Source organism: Panulirus ornatus, chromosome 22 (assembly GCF_036320965.1).
Source record: "Panulirus ornatus isolate Po-2019 chromosome 22, ASM3632096v1, whole genome shotgun sequence".
In the NCBI taxonomy this organism is placed as follows: Eukaryota; Metazoa; Arthropoda; class Malacostraca; order Decapoda; family Palinuridae; genus Panulirus; species Panulirus ornatus.
The window spans coordinates 9,802,390-9,820,035 of NC_092245.1; the positions used below are offsets into that span (position 1 = coordinate 9,802,390).

Genomic DNA, 17,646 nt, shown 5'->3' on the forward strand with positions numbered 1-17,646 from the left:
GCACCATGTTCGTCAGGTACAACTTTGTTCCTCAAGTAGTGGTGGGTAAAGCTTGAAGACTTGTTCCTCTTAGATTTCTTCATACACCTTCATGTAATATTCTTTTGTTATTCCCCTGAAGAGTTCTTGGAAAATATATGAAAGTATGAGATGTTCTTTCTTTTTTTCTTGAGAGTTATGCAGATTGCCAACCTACAGTATCACTGTGAATCATTATTATTATGGTACAAGCTAACTTAAGCATTAATCATCACACATACCCGCTGTTTGCAGAGCAGTGCACATCACCTCTACTACCCACTACGCAACATGGCTTCCCTAAAAGAACACTGCTCCCTCCCCTACTATGGGGCTGTTGCTCACCTGAAATACAATTCACTGCTACTAGATCAAGTAAGCAATGTTTCAATTATTGTTTATCATACTTAATTGCTGTTCCCCCCATGGCGAGGTAGTGCCAGGAAACATGAAGAATGGCCCATCCACTCATATATATATATATATATATATATATATATATATATATATATATATATCCATAAATACCCATACACGCACATATACATATACATATCAACATACATATATGCACATGTATATATTTATACTTGCTTGCCTTCATCGATTCCTAGCGCTACCTCGCCCCCACAGGAAACAGCAATGCTACCCCCTGCTTCAGCGAGGTAGCACCAGGAAACAGACAAAAAAAAGGTCACATTTGTTCACACTGTCTCTAGCTGTCATGTGTAATGCACCAAAACCACAGCTTCCTATCCAGGCCCCACAGACCTTTCCAAGGTTTACCCCAGACGTTTCACATGCCCTGGTTCAGTCCACTGACAGCACATCGACCCTAGTACACCACATCGTTCTAATTCACTTTATTCCTTGCACACCTCTCACCCTCCTGTATGTTCAGGCCCTGATCGCTCAAGATCTTTTTCACTCCATCCTTCCACCTCCTATTTGGTCTCCCACTTCTCCCTGTTCCCTCTAACTTTAACACATATATCCTCTTTGTCAATCTTTCATCACTTATTCTCTCCATATGTCTGTACCAAGGAGAAGTGGGAAACCAAATTGCCTGTTTTCCTGGCACTACTTCACTGATGCAGGGGTGGTGATGCTGTTTCCTCTGGGGCAAGGTGGCGCTGGGAATGGATAAAGGCAAGTGAGTATGAATATGTAAATGGGTATATATGTATATGGCTGTGTATGTGTACATGCTCATCCTCCTCAAAGGCCCAGATTGAGGTGTCTAACTGTGTGCTGATGTAACCAAGATGTGAAAAAAGGAGAGATAGGTAGTACGTTTGAGGAAAGGAAACTGGATGTTTTGGCTCTGAGTGAAACGAAACTCAAGGGTAAAGGGGAAGATTGGTTTGGGAAAGTCTTGGGAGTAAAGTCAGGAGTTAGTGAGAGAACAAGAGCAAGGGAAGGAGTAGCACTACTCCTGAAACAGGAGTAGTGGGAGTATGTGATAGAGTGTAAGAAAGTAAACTCTAGAATGATATGGGTAAAACTGAAAGTTGATGGAGAGAGATGGGTGATTATTGGTGCATATGCACCTGGGCATGAGAAGAAAGATCATGAGAGGCAAGTGTTTTGGGAGCAGCTGAATGAGTGTGTTAGTAGAGACCAGGTTATTGTGATGGGTGATTTGAATGCTTGTACATTTATGTGCTGAAAAAGGACTGATGATTGGGAATACCTGGTTTAAAAAGAGAGATATACATATGTATACGTATGTAAGTAGGAGAGATGGCCAGAGAGCATTATTGGATTACGTGTTAATTGATAGATGCATGAAAGAGAGACTTTTGGATGTTAATGTGCTGAGAAGTGCAACTGGAGGGATGTCTGATCATTATCTTGTGGAGGTGAAGGTGAAGATTTGTAGAGGTTTTCAGAAAAGAAGAGAGAATGTTGGGGTGAAGAGAGTAAGTGAGCTTGGGAAGGAGACATGTGTGAGGAAGTACCAGGAGAGACTGAGTATAGAATGGAAAAAGGTGAGAACAAAGGAGGTAAGGGGAGTGGGGGAGGAATGGGATGCATTTACGGGAGCAGTGATGGCTTGCGCAAAAGATGCTTGTGGCATGAGAAGTGTGGGAGGTGGACAGATTAGAAAGGGTAGTGAGTGGTGGGATGAAGAAGTAAGATTATTAGTGAAAGAGAAGAGAGAGGCATTTGGATGATTTTTGCAGGGAAATAATGCAAATGAGTGGGAGATGTATAAAAGAAAGAGGCAGGAGGTCAAGAGAAAGGTGAAAAAGAGGGCAAATGAGAGTTGGGGTGAGAGAGTATCATTAAATTTTAGGGAGAATAAAAAGATGTTTAGGAAGGAGGTAAATAAAGTGCGTAAGACAAGGGAACAAATGGGAACTTCAGTGAAGGGGGCTAATGGGGAGGTGATAACAAGTAGTGGTGATGTGAGAAGGAGATGGAGTGAGTATTTTGAAGGTTTGTTGAATGTGTTTGATGGTAGAGTGGCAGATATAGGGTGTTTTGGTCGAGGTGGTGTGCAAAGTGAGAGGGTTAGGGAAAATGATTTGGTAAACAGAGAAGAGGTAGTAAAAGCTTTGCGGAAGATGAAAGCTGGCAAGGCAGCGGGTTTGGATGGGATTGCATTGGAATTTATTAAAAAAGGGGGTGACTGTATTGTTGACTGGTTGGTAAGGTTATTTAATGTATGTATGATTCATGGTGAGGTACCTGAGGATTGGCAAAATGCTTGCATAGTGCCATTGTACAAAGGCAAAGGGGATAAGAGTGAGTGCTCAAATTACAGAGGTATAAGTTTGTTGAGTATTCCTGGGAAGTTATATGGGAGGGTATTGATTGAGAGGGTGAATGCATGTAAAGAGCATCAGATTGGGGAAGAGCAGTGTGGTTTCAGAAGTGGTAGAGGATGTGTGGATCAGGTGTTTGCTTTGAAGAATGTATGTGAGAAATACTTAGAAAAGCAAATGGATTTGCATGTAGCATTTATGGATCTTCAGAAGGCATATGATAGAGTTGATAGAAATGCTCTGTGAAAGGTATTAAGATTATATGGTGTGGGAGGCAAGTTGTTAGAAGCAGTGAAAAGTTTTTATCAAGGATGTAAAGCATGTGTTCGTGTAGAAAGAGAGGAAAGTGATCGGTTCTCAGTGAATGTAGGTTTGCGACAGGGGTGTGTGATGTCTCCATGGTTGTTTAATTTAGGGAGGTGAATGCAAGAGTTTTGGAAAGAGGGGCAAGTATGAAGTCTGTTGTGGATGAGAGAGCTTGGGAAGTGAGTCAGTTGTTGTTTGCTGACGATACAGCGCTGGTGGCTGATTCATGTGAGAAACTGCAGAAGCTGGTGATGGAGTTCAATAAAGTGTGCAAAAGAAGAAAGTTGAGAGTAAATGTGAATAAGAGCAAGGTTATTAGGTACAGTAGGGTTGAGGGTCAAGTCAATTGGGAGGTAAGTTTGAATGGAGAAAAACTGGAGGAAGTGAAGTGTTTTAGATATCTGAGAGTAGATTTGGCAGCGGATGGAACCATGGAAACGGAAGTGAATCATAGGGTGGGGGAGGGGGCGAAAATTCTGGGAGCGTTGAAGAATGTGTGGAAGTCGAGAACATTATCTCGGAGCTAAAATGGGTATGTTTGAAGGAATAGTGGTTCCAACAATGTTATATGGTTGCGAGGCGTGGGCTATGGATAGAGTTGCGCAGAGGAGAGTGGATGTGCTGGAAATGAGATGTTTGAGGACAATATGTGGTGTGAGGTGGTTTGATCGAGTACGTAATAATAGGGTAAGAGAGATGTGTGGTAATAAAAAGAGTGTGGTTGAGAGAGCAGAAGAGGGTGTTTTGAAATGGTTTGGTCACATGGAGAGAATGAGTGAGGAAAGATTGACCAAGAGGATATATGTGTCAGAGGTGAAGGGAACGAGGAGAAGTGGGAGACCAAACTGGAGGTGGAAAGATGAAGTGAAAAAGATTTTGAGTGATCGGGGCCTGAACATGCAGGAGGATGAAAGGTGCAAGGAATAGAGTGAATTGGAACGATGTGGTATAGTGGGGTCGACGTGCTGTCAATGGATTGAACCAGGGCATGTGAAGCTTCTGGGGTAAACCATGGAAAGTTCTGTGGGGCCTGGATGTGGAAAGGGAGCTGTGGTTTCGGTGCATTATTACATGACAGCTAGAGACTGAGAGTGAACGAATGTGGCCTTTGTTGTCTTTTCCTAGCGCTACCTCGCACACATGAGGGGGGAGGGGGTTGTTATTTCATGTGTGGCAAAGTGGCGATGGGAATGAATAAAGGCAGACAGTATGAATTATGCACGTGTATATATGTATATTATCCCTGGGGATAGGGGAGAAAGAATACTTCCCATGTATTCCCTGCGTGTCGTAGAAGGCGACTAAAAGGGAAGGGAGCGGGGGGCTGGAAATCCTCCCCTCTCATTTTTTTTTTTCTTTTTCAATTTTCCAAAAGAAGGAACAGAGAAGGGGGCCAGGTGAGGATATTCCCTCTAAGGCCCAGTCCTCTGTTCTTAACGCTACCTTGCTAATGCGGGAAATGGTGAATAGTATGAAAAAAAAAAAAAAAAAAAAATATGTATATGTCTGTGTGTGTATATATATGTATACGTTGAGATGTATAGGTATGTATATTTGCGTGTGTGGACGTGTATGTATATACATGTGTATGTGGGTGGGTTGGGCCATTCTTTCGTCTGTTTCCTTGCACTACCTCGCTAATGCGGGAGACAGCGACAAAGTAAATATTATGTATATGTACGTGTATGGGCATGTACGTACATATGAGAGTGGATGGGTCTTTCTTTGCCTGTTTTCTGGCACTGCCTACCTGATGTGGGAAATAGCAGCTAAAGGGAGCGGGGGCTAGAAACCCTCCCCTTCTTTTATTTCAATTTCTAAAAGGGAAAACAAGAAAGAGTCAAGCGGGAAGTGCTCATCCTCCTCACAGGCTCAGGTTGGGGTGTCTGAATGTGTGTGGATGTAACCAAGATGAGAAGAAAAGAGAGATAGGTAGTATATATGAGGAAAGAAACCTGGATGTTCTGGCTCTGAGTGAAACGAAGCTCAAAGGTAAAGGGGAAGAATGGTTTGGAAAAGTCTTGGTTGTAAAGTCAGGGGTTGGTGAGAGGACAAGAGCTAAGGAAGGAGCAGCACTACTCCTGAAGCAGGAGTTGTGGGAGTGTGTGATAGAGTGTAAGAAAGTAAATTCTAGATTGATGTGGGTAAATCTGAAAGTGGACAGAGAGAGATTGGTGATTATTGGTGCTTATGCACCTGGTCATGAGAAGAAAGATCATGATAGGGAAGTGTTGTTCCCTCCACCTCTGACACATATATCCTCTTTGTCAACCTTTCCTCACTCATTCTCTCCTTATGTCTAAACCATTTCCACACACCCTCTTCTGCTCTCAACCACATCCTTTTATTACCACAAATCTCTTACCCTTTCATCACTTACTTGAGGAAACCAACTCACACCACAAATTGTCATCAAGCATTTCATATCCAACACATCCACCCTCCACCATACTACCCTCTCTATAGCCTCTGCCTCACAGCCTTATAATATTGTTGGAACTACTATTTCTTCAAATATACCCATTTTTGCTCTCTGCTCTCTTTCCACACATTGCTCATCACTTCCAAAACCTTCGCCCCCTCCCCAACCCTATGACTCACGTCCACTTCCGTGGATCCAGTCACTGCTAAGTCCACTCCCAGATATCTATAACACTTCCCTTCCGCTAATTTTTCTCCATTCAAACTCACATCCCAACTAACCCAATAACCTAACTTAATAACCTTGTTCTCATTCATATTTACTCTCAACTTTCTCCTTACTCAGAAAAAACAGATATATATGTATGTGGCATTTATGGCTCTAAAGAAGACATATGATAGGCATGTGAGTAGCTTTTCTCAAAGATAAGGCATGGGTACGAGTAGGAAAAGAGGAGAGTGAATAATTCCCAGTAAAGGTCAGTGTGCAGCAGGGGAGTGTGATCCCACCATGATTGTTTAATTTGTTTATGGATGGGGTGACAAGGAAAGTAAATGCAAGATTCTTGGAAAGAAGAGTGAATATGAAGTCTGTGGGGGATGAGAGGGCCTGGAAAGTGAGTCAGCTGTTGTTCACCAGTGATGAAACACTGGTGGATGATTTGAGTGAGCAACTGCAGAAGTTGGTAACTGAGTTTGGAAGAGTAAGTGAAAAGAGAGAGTTGAAAGTAAAATTGAATAAAGTAAGGTTATTAGGTTTAACAGAGTTAAGGGAAAAATTAGTTGGAAGGTAAGTTTGAATGGAGAAAAATTTAAGGAAGTGAAGTGTTTTAGATATCTGGGAGTGGACTTGGCAGTGAAAAGAACCATGGAAGAGGAAGTTAGTCACAGGGTTGGGAGGGGGTGAAGGTTCTGGGAGCAATGAAGAATATGTGGAAAGAAAGAACAGTATCTTATAGAGCAAAAATGGGTATGTTTGAAGGAATTGTACATCCAAAAATATCATATGGTTGCAAGATATAGGCCATAGATTGGATAGTGCTGGAAATATAAATGTTTGAGGACATTATGTGGTGTGAGGTGGTTGATCGAGTAAGTAATGAAAGAGAAAGAGAAATGTGTTGAAATAAAAAGAGTGTGGATAAGAGAGAAGAGGGTGTGTTGAACTGGTTTGGACATATGGAAAGAATGAGTTAGGAAAGGTTGACAAAGAGGATACAAGTGTCAGATATGGAGGGAACAAGGAGAACCAGGAGACTATGTTGGAGATGGAAAGATGAAGTGAAAAAGATTTTGAGTGATAGGGCCTGAACATTTAGGAGGGTGAAAGGTGTGCATGGAAGAGTAAAATGGAACGATATGGTACACTGGGGTCAATGTGCCATCAATAGCCTGAACCAGGGTATGTGAAAAAATGTCCAGGGTAAACCATGGAAAGGTCTGTGGGACCTGGATGAAGATAGGGGTGTGTGGTTTTGGTGCATTATACATGACAGTTCACGTATGGTTGTGTGCAGATGTGGCCTATCTTCATGTTTCCTGGCACTACCTCACTAATGCAGCAGATGGCGATGCTGTTTCCTGTGGAGTGGGATGGTTCCGGGAATGGATGAAGGTGAGCAAGTATGAACATGTACATGTGCATATATGTATATGTATGTATGTATGTATGTATATATAGATATGTATATGTACATGTATATACGTGTATGTGAGTGGATGTGTCCTTCATCTGTTTCCTGACACTACCTCGCTATTGTGGGATAGTGTACGAAAAAAAAAATATAAAGAGAGAGAGAGGGAAGAAAGAATTCTACCTCTGTATTCACTGCATGTCATAGAAGGCAACAAATAGGAGCAAGAGCAACGGGCTTGAAGCTACTACCCATCACTTCCATTTTCTTGTATTTCAATTTCTATAAAAGTTACAAAAGAAATTAAGCAAGAACTCCTAATTCTCCCAAAAAGGCTCAGGCTACGCTTCTCTGATTGTATGTGGATGAAACCAATATGATAAGAAAGGGGAGATAAGTAGTATGTTTGAGGAGAGGAACTTGGATATTCTGGCTTTGAGTGAAACAAAGCTTAAGGGTAAAAGGTTAATGGATTAGAAAAAATTTATTAGATGTTTGAGAGACAGAGAGGTAGTTACACAGGGTTACATAGATACATGGACCACAGAGAACCAAGGTCTAAGTGAGGGAGTCTGGCCTTAAAGCTAATATATATATATATATATATATATATATATATATATATATATAGAGAGAGAGAGAGAGAGAGAGAGAGAGAGAGAGAGAGAGAGAGAGAGAGAGATAGAGAGAGAGAGAGAGAGAGAGAGAGAGAGAGAGAGAGAGAGAGAGAGAGAGAGAGAGAGAGAGAGAGAGAGAGAGAGAGAGAAGAGAGAGAGAGAGAGAGAGAGAGAGTTAAATAAACATTTACAGAGATCATTGCACAATACTCGCCCAAAATAATTCCTTGTCTCTACTCCCAAAACGTATTATGCTAACTAAAGCAGAACTTACAGGTATATAGATGTTTAAGTGCTAGGAGTGGCATCAAGCACAGGTAGTTTCTGGCATCTTTACAGACATGTCTTCTCCATAGGAGCTGATGTTGATGTATTTTGAAGATCAGTGACAATAAGCAGTGGCTTGATAGTACCATGACCAGAAAATAGGCTTGCTGAGGGAGATGGAGTTGTTCTTTAAGAATAATCATAATGGTTTGAAGCTCAGTCAAATAGTTCTTGAATAGGCATTTGTTTGAGAAAGTTTTGTTTTCCTTTGACGATTTTGTCGTGGAAACGTACACACTCATTATTTCTTTATGGGTGACAAAACCCCTTTGCTCCAAGGACCATATGTACTCTTCCACTACTGCTATCACATGATCAATTGACATCTGTGGTTTTTCAATGTTATTACCAGTGTTATCAGTGTTATCCTGTGTGTTCAAAGGCATGCTGATAACATCATCATCTACCATCTGGGAGACTACAGGTGCTTCATTGTCACTATTACATTCTAAAATATCAATTTCAAACAAGTTCTTGAGTCAACTTCCTGTTCACAGCCTTAGAACTTCATGATAATTTTGCTGTTTTCATTTTCTCATATGAAATTCTGAAGCCTTCAAATCTGTTATCACTCTTGGGATCACTGAACACTGAAAGTGGCTGTTACTTGTCATATACGACAGTGATGACAGTGTCACTGACTCCCATACCTGTGCAAGAAAATAAATGCCATTCTTGAGCTTAATACCTCCCTTAACAGTGTTAAGCACATCATTAGATGAATCAGAGTCAAACACACAGAGCATGAATTTGCTTTTACAAATGCATTTCATGCTGCAAATTATTCATGATCCATGAGCTGAATCACCAAAGCACAACTGGGGTGAAGAGATGTTGCAAAAACTTTCGTATACACAAGTACATCAGCAAACGAATTTGGAGAGCAATTATTGAGGAGAATAATCCTGCAACTCTCTGATGGCTCAACCTTAGAACAACATTAATGCCAAGCTTCCACCACAATATGAATTCTATACTACCTGTTGGTCAGCTGCTTAGTGATCCAGACCTATTCAACACTAGCAACACCTTTTCTCTTATGGCACAAGAATGTGTACTCTTGAACATAAACAAATCACATATGTGTGCCACCTGTATTTGCACATGTAATCACAGTTACACTTTCCTTTGCTTCCTTCATGCTAAACAATGAATACTCATTTGCAGACATTTCAAGGAAAGCAAGTCCAGAAGAGTCTGGTCTTCTCTATGGAGTAAGGTTTTCATTTTATTCTAATATACAAAATCTAGACAACATACTATTCAGTCACTTGGTTGTCTGTTAAGAGTTTTAGTTCACATTTTGGGGTAGCATAGGTCATAATGCAACCAAAATTTATGCAGTCATCCAACTGTAAGCTCGAAGGCTCATTAATGTTTAATTCCTGATATAACTATTTGGCCTTTTCATAGAAAGTTGATCATAAATGAGTACACCTACACTGCAACATTAAAAAGAGTCACACATAAGTATATCAAGATCACCTGATATAGTTTCTTGCACTGATTTGCAATGCCTTATAAGGTTCACTCTAGAATTCTAACTGCTTTTTCATGCTGCCTCTTGGTATCACACAGTTGTGTTACCAACACCATAACACCAGCTTTGGTGATACACCAATGAAACATTGTCTATGATAGCTAAAATTCAAATTTCTCCTTTCTGGTTAGCATGTAATTCCTCTTCACAACACTACAGGCAACACTATCACTCGCATGCTTCTAAACAGCATCATAAGAGCAGCATTTACAAAAAAAAAAAAAAAAAAAAAAAAAAAAAAAAAAAAGTCATGCAAATAACAGAGAAAAGCCCAAGGCTTTACTACTAAGCATTCAGACAAAGTGAACAATGATTAAGCAGCGTAGAAGCTACGGTAGTGCATGGTAAACAAATTGGCCAACTCTGGAAACTCATGTTCCAAGTTAGCAGTACTCTTGAATGTAATAACTTAAGACTTTGGGAGCTCAGGAATTTTAGAAACAGATTTCTGATATTCTACCTGTACTATAAAACCATTTTTGCCCATGGCTGTTATGACTTACTGTCAAACTGTATATAAAGAGCATCATTCCAAGAAATGAAAACAATGTATTTTCACTGGCTAAATAATATAAAAATAATCTGAAACTGTCTACAAAAGCTTTTTCAGTGAACTTTTTTCTTAATCTAATACAAAATGCATAAAAGATGTATTCCTTCCAAGTTGATTAATATTATAGATAAACTATCCATTTTGGAAGAACAAGGCAGGCATACTTCTCCATTAACCCATCAAATGTGATTGTGACAGTCAATCTGTTTCATGAAATCATTCCAATACATACAATTTTTATAATATCTATCTTCTAGCCACTTTTTTCCCTCTTTGTAAATCATAATCATACTGTGCAAGAACTGGCTGTTCTAATGCAAAATAAGTTTCAAGAGCACAATACACATGAGCAAAATGGAGTAATTAAAAAAAAAGATGGGAACTCAATAATTATCCAGCCATGTGACACTACTATCAATTAACAATCAGCTTTTAAATGGGCACATTCTTACAATATATATCACTTATTTCTATGGAACAAGGAAATAAGCAGTACCAACTTATCATTAATGAAATCTACAAAATTCATCTTCATATCTGAAGAATGAATCATGATAAACAATTTTCCCTATTAACAATACAAGATATTAGGGAAAAAGGGGGATTTACCTTTACTCTGTATTTTGCAAAGTGGATGCAGCAAATATAATGTAAGTGACTCTTCAACTCTGTTTCACTAATTTCAAATACTTTGCTCTAGGTATACAGTTATTCACTAAAGACATGCATAAAAATGAATGCACTGTGAAATTTTGTTTATATCTATTTCTCTTCTTAAGAATGTCTTCCACACAAGTTTTATGTGGCCTTTAATTTTACGGCTTCAAAGCAAGCTAAAGCCTGACCATGTGTTCATGATATTCAAAAAAAAATCTACCCTTCTACAAGTGTTATATATTTTGTGTATCAATGCTCTATAGTTGAGCAATATTCATATTTCTACCATAAATAAATCATAACTGCAGTGAAGTCAAAAAGTGTATGATGAGTTAACAATGCTACGTATCCTGATGCATACCAGTATCAGCAGATATATAAGCCTATAGGAACATAGTGAACAACTGCAATACAGAAATGTTTAATCTCTGTGAAAGGGGTTACCTGGGCCATCATTTCAACATACATATTCTAAAGGCATTTTTCCAATGTTATCCTTAATAATCTTTACATGTTTATGAACACCAGAGGCTTTCATGTTTTCCCCTCCTTATCAGAGAATTAAGACTATGGTCTTTGGATGTCGTATTATAATCTCTGGCTGCATCAAGTTTTGGAGGGCAATTTAGCTGGATCAGCAGAAATCACTCATTTTTAGTGAATACACAATACTTCTTTTTACTTTTCAAAATGTTATCCTAACATCTTATCTAATTTTCAAGATGAAATACAATTTCATTAAGTATATTTCTGGCAAATGTAGCACTATCATGGAGCAACTGTTCTACAGCTACATAACCACTTACTGCTTGTGAGGTCTCAACTTATCACAGAATCTGAGAGAACAATTGGGAGTATGTACTGGTCAGTGTCAGAACTGCTAGTAGTACGAACACACGGATGTAGGTCTGACAAGCTTAATGGTCGCCAAGTTCTACCCAAGCCAGCTGACACATCCTGAAATTTATTTTTTGTTAGATCCATTATACTGCATGCAAGGTTATAACCTGTAAAATAAGCTATTACAAGAAAAATCACAAAAGAGTATACAATAAATCCTGGGCTTAAGAGTCTCTTAAATATAATTATTTTGTATGATACATATCATGGTTATAGGGAAGGCCTTGACAACTACAGTAAAATGTCCTAAATCCAGCATCCATGGGGTTGGGTAGTTGCCAAATTTAGGAATTTTCCATACTGTGAATATTCATATCCCCGGAAAAATGAGAGCAGATTGAGCAAATTATAACTTAGCCTATGGAGTTTAACTTTCCCTGTATATGAGTTCATGTACCTCTTAAACATTACAACTATAACCATATTACTGTATCCACCAAAAACTTTTAGCTGTTAAAGTTGTGGATAACTTAGTTGAAGTACTAAGGCTGGGATCAGGGGCAAATGGAGTGGTGTGAAGATTCATCAAAATTCATTCAGGCTTGGGATGATCAGGTAGAGGGCTTGGTGATGGAGTTGCTGTACCTGGGCATATGCAAGGCTTTGTTAACATCTTAAACAGTTCTCCCAGTGTTACCCTTCTGCAAGGCTTTGTTAACATTTTGAACAGTTCTTCCACTGTTACTTCCTTCAAATAATGATGTCTTTCTTTAATTACCTTTTTCTAAATCCAAAACACACTTTTTTCCTTGTTGTGTGATGAAAATCCCCTATTTCAAGAACCTAAGTCTGTGAAATTATAAAGTGCCAAATTCTGTGAGTTGCCAGTTTTTAGACCTATAGAAGTCAGACATCCTACTATATCATGAGTGTATTGATTGAGAGGGTGAAGGCATGTACAGAGCATCAGATTGGGGAAGAGCAGTGTGGTTTCAGAAGTGGTAGAGGATGTGTGGATCAGGTGTTTGCTTGAAGAATGTATGTGAGAAATACTTAGAAAAGCAAATGGATTTGTATGTAGCATTTATGGATCTGGAGAAGGCATATGATAGAGTTGATAGAGATGATCTGTGGAAGGTATTAAGAATATATGGTGTGGGAGGCAAGTTGTTAGAAGCAGTGAAAAGTTTTTATCGAGGATGTAAGGCATGTGTACGTGTAGGAAGAGAGGAAAGTGATTGGTTCTCAGTGAATGTAGGTTTGCGGCAGGGGTGTGTGATGTCTCCATGGTTGTTTAATTTGTTTATGGATGGGGTTGTTGGGGAGGTGAATGCAAGAGTTTTGGAAAGAGGGGCAAGGATGAAGTCTGTTGGGGATGAGAGAGCTTGGGAAGTGAGTCAGTTGTTGTTCGCTGATGATACAGCGCTGGTGGCTGATTCATGTGAGAAACTGCAGAAGCTGGTGACTGAGTTTGGTAAAGTGTGTGGAAGAAGAAAGTTAAGAGTAAATGTGAATAAGAGCAAGGTTATTAGGTACAGTAGGGTTGAGGGTCAAGTCAATTGGGAGGTGAGTTTGAATGGAGAAAAACTGGAGGAAGTGAAGTGTTTTAGATATCTGGGAGTGGATCTGGCAGCGGATGGAACCATGTAAGCGGAAGTGGATCATAGGGTGGGGGAGGGGGCGAAAATTCTGGGAGCCTTGAAGAATGTGTGGAAGTCGAGAACATTATCTCGGAAAGCAAAAATGGGTATGTTTGAAGGAATAGTGGTTCCAACAATGTTGTATGGTTGCGAGGCGTGGGCTATGGATAGAGTTGTGCACAGGAGGATGGATGTGCTGGAAATGAGATGTTTGAGGACAATGTGTGGTGTGAGGTGGTTTGATCGAGTAAGTAACGTAAGGGTAAGAGAGATGTGTGGAAATAAAAAGAGCGTGGTTGAGAGAGCAGAAGAGGGTGTTTTGAAATGGTTCGGGCGCATGGAGAGAATGAGTGAGGAAAGATTGACCAAGGGAATATATGTGTCGGAGGTGGAGGGAACGAGGAGAAGAGGGAGACCAAATTGGAGGTGGAAAGATGGAGTGAAAAAGATTTTGTCTGATCGGGGCCTGAGCATGCAGGAGGGTGAAAGGAGGGCAAGGAATAGAGTGAATTGGAGCGATGTGGTATACCGGGGTTGACGTGCTGTCAGTGGATTGAATCAAGGCATGTGAAGCGTCTGGGGTAAACCATGGAAAGCTGTGTAGGTATGTATATTTGCGTGTGTGGACGTATGTATATACATGTGTATGGGGGTGGGTTGGGCCATTTCTTTCGTCTGTTTCCTTGCGCTACCTAGGAAACGCGGGAGACCGGAAAAAAAAAAAAAAAAAAAATACATCCTCAAATAAAATGCAAGAAATGTCCACTACTATAAAAAAAACCTTTTCTATACAAAAGAGTAAAATACATGCAAAACATGTTCAACATTATTTCCTGCACACTTTCTTCCCAATACAGTAGAGAGGGTCATTTCCCATGCATGTAAAATTTCAGCAAAATTCTTCAGTACACCTTACTTGCTTTTGTGTTTCCTCACATTTTCCTTGCATCTTTTTAACTTTTAGTACAAAGATGATTCACTTTACCAACAAAAATTTCACAAGATACACAATATGTGGTTGTCAAACTGAACTCCTTTGACCCAGGTAGCTGTCTTTTCTTTCAGCTTCATCCACATTGGACTCCTGGCATTATATCTGTAAACATACAATCTCTCCTTATTATGTCCATAAACATACAATCTCTCCTTATTATGTCCATAAACATACAATCTCTCCTTATTACAAGTAACACTTCAGAACACTTAACTACACAACTCATTCTTCATAACTCTAGATTTTCCTGTGGTGAGTGATACGTGCTACCCCTGCCTTTTGACAAAATGGTAGGAGCAATAGACAGAAGTAGTAGATATGAACATTAGGCGCCAGCATTAGGAAGAAGTAGTTGGCAGGAGCATTAGCCGTGAGCAATAGGGGCCACTGAAAACACTGTTGCTGGTGACTGGTACAGTTGCTGACTTAAGTCTCTAAGGTCCACTGGTGAGTCATGGCTCTCATATTTGAATCATAATCATACAGGAACTACTGTGAATCTCAAGCCTGTGATTCACTGAAAGCAAACATAGGGGCCTTGATTTGGTAATGGAGCTGTTCTGGTGGGGGTGGAGGGGTCAGCAACAGACTTACTGGTGCTACTTCACACAACCCAACTGCATCCCATGTGCTGTGGAGCTCCTGTGCAAGATACACCCCTGACTATCCTTTGTGTATGTAAATGTTGACATATATATATATATGAGAGTATGTGGGCATTTATGTACATATATGTGTATATGTATGTACATACATGTGTATATGAGTGGATGGCCCATTCTTTGTCTGTTTCCTGGCACTACCTCGCTGATGCGGGAAACAGTAATTATGTTTAATAAATAATATGGTATCATATTTCATTATACTTTGTCGCTGTCTCCTGCGTCAGCGAGGTAACACAAGGAAACAGATGAAGCAATGGCCCAACCCACCCACATACACATGTATGTACATTTTTTTTTTTTTTTCAAACTATTCGCCATTTCCCGCATTAGCGAGGTAGCATCAAGAACAGAGGACCGGGCCCTTTTTCGGAATATCCTCACCTGGCCCCCTCTGTTCCTTCTTTTGGAAAATTAAAAAAAAAAATGAGAGGGGAGGATTTCCAGCCCCCCGCTCCCTCCCCTTTTAGTCGCCTTCTACGACACGCAGGGAATACGTGGGAAGTATTCTTAATCCCCTATCCCCAGGGATAAAATGTACATATGTACATACATGCACATATACATACCTACACATTTCAACATACACATACATATACATACACAGACATATTCATATATACACATATTCATGATTGCTCCCTTCATCCATTCCTGTTGCCACCCCGCTACACATGAAATGGCACCCCACTCCCCCTGCATGCACACAAGGTAGCGCTAGAAAAAGACAACAAAGGCCACATTCGTTCACACTCAGTCTCTAGCTGTCATGCGCAATGCACCAAAACTACAGCTCCCTTTCCACATCCACTAACAACACATCGACCCCGGTATACCACATTGTTCCAATTCACTCTATTCCTTGCACACCTTTCACTCTCCTGTATGTTTAGTCCCCAATCGCTCAAAATCTTTATCACTCCATCCTTCCACCTCCAATTTGGTCTCCCACTTCTCGTTCCCTCCACCTCTAACACATATATCCTCTTTGTAAATCTTTCCTCATTCATTCTCTCCATTTGACCAAACCATTTCAATACACCCTTTTGTGCTCTCTCAACTGCACTCTTTTTATTACCACACATCTCTCTTTCCCTTATGTTACTTACTCGATCAAACCAACTCATACCACATATTGTCCTCAAACATCTCATTTCCAACACATCCATCCTCCTCTGCACAACCCTATCTACAGCCCACGCCTCACAACCATATAAATATCATTGTTGGAACCACTATTCCTTCAAACATACTTATTTTTGCTCTCTGAGATAACGTGCTCGCCTTCCACATATTTTTCAATGCTTCAAGACTGAGTACTTGCCCCTCTCTCCAAAACTCTTGCATTCACCTCCCTAAAAACCCTATCCATAAACAAACTGAACAACCATGAAGACATCACGCATCCCTACCGCAAACTGACATTCACTGGGAACCAATCACTTTCCTCTCTTCCTACTTGTACACATACCTTACATCCTTGATAAAAACTTTTCACTGCTTCTAGCAACTTACCTCCCACACAATATACTCTTAATACTTTCCACAGAGCATCTCTGTCAACTCTATCATATGACTTCTCCAGATCCATAAATGCCAAATACAAATCCATTTGTTTTTCTAAGTATTTCTCACATACATTCTTCAAAGCAAACACCTGATCCACACATCCTCTACCACTTCTGAAACCACACTGCTCTTCCCCAATCTGATGCTCTGTACATGCCTTCAACCACTCAATCAATACCCTCCCATATAATTTCCCAGGAATACTCAACAAACTTATACCTCTGTAATTTGAATGCTCACCTTTATCCCTTTGCCTTTGTACAATGGCACTATGCATGCATTCCACCAATCCTTAGGCACTTCACCATGAACTATACATGCATTGAATATCCTCACCAACCAGTCAACAACACAGTCACCCCCTTTTTTAATAAATTCCACGGGAATAACATCCAAACTCGCCGCCTCACCAGCTTTCATCTTACGCAAAAATTTCACTACCTCTTCTCTGTTTACCAAATCATTCTCCCTGACCCTCTCACTTCGCACACCACCTTGACCAAAACTCCTTATATCTGCCACTCTATCATCAAACACATTCAACAAACCTTCAAAGTACTCACTTCATCTCCTCACATCACCACTACTTGTTATTGTCTCCGCATTAGTTCCCATCACCAATGTTCCCATTTGTTCTCTTGTCTTACGCATGTTATTTACCTCCTTCCAAAACATTCTCCCTAAAATTTAAAGATACTCTCCCATCCCAACTCTCATTTGCCCTCTTTTTCATCTCTTGCACCTTTCTCTTGACCTCCTGCCTCTTTCTTTTATACATCTCCCAGTCATTTGCACTATTTCCATGCAAATAAATAATAATAAATATATATATTTTTTTCAAACTATTCGCCATTTCCCGCGTTAGCGAAGTAGCGCTAAGAACAGAGGACTGGGCCTTTTTTGGAATATCCTCACCTGGCCCCCTCTGTTCCCTCTTTTGGAAAATTAAAAAAAAAAACGAGAGGGGAGGATTTCCAGCCCCCCGCTCCCTCCCCTTTTAGTCGCCTTCTACGACACGCAGGGAATACGTGGGAAGTATTCTTAATCCCCTATCCCCAGGGATAAATAAATATATAGTAATGTATAATATATAATAT

At 40.1% G+C, this 17,646-nt stretch overlaps 1 protein-coding gene across 5 annotated transcripts in view; it reads right to left on the minus strand.

Moving 5' to 3' along the window:
- Positions 1-17,646, minus strand: part of LOC139756527 (F-box only protein 33) — a 97,615-nt gene that overhangs the window by 10,183 nt on the left and 69,786 nt on the right. For 2 of the 5 annotated variants that reach the window (XM_071676010.1, XM_071676013.1), the window contains one exon: positions 11,651-11,801. In XM_071676010.1, the coding sequence (XP_071532111.1) occupies positions 11,664-11,801 (138 nt within the window). In that variant the 3' untranslated portion in view covers positions 11,651-11,663. Of the gene's footprint in view, positions 1-8,041; positions 8,745-10,163; positions 11,802-17,646 lie in introns of those variants that run through there. The other 3 variants (XR_011714373.1, XM_071676012.1, XM_071676011.1) reach the window with 3 other exon arrangements.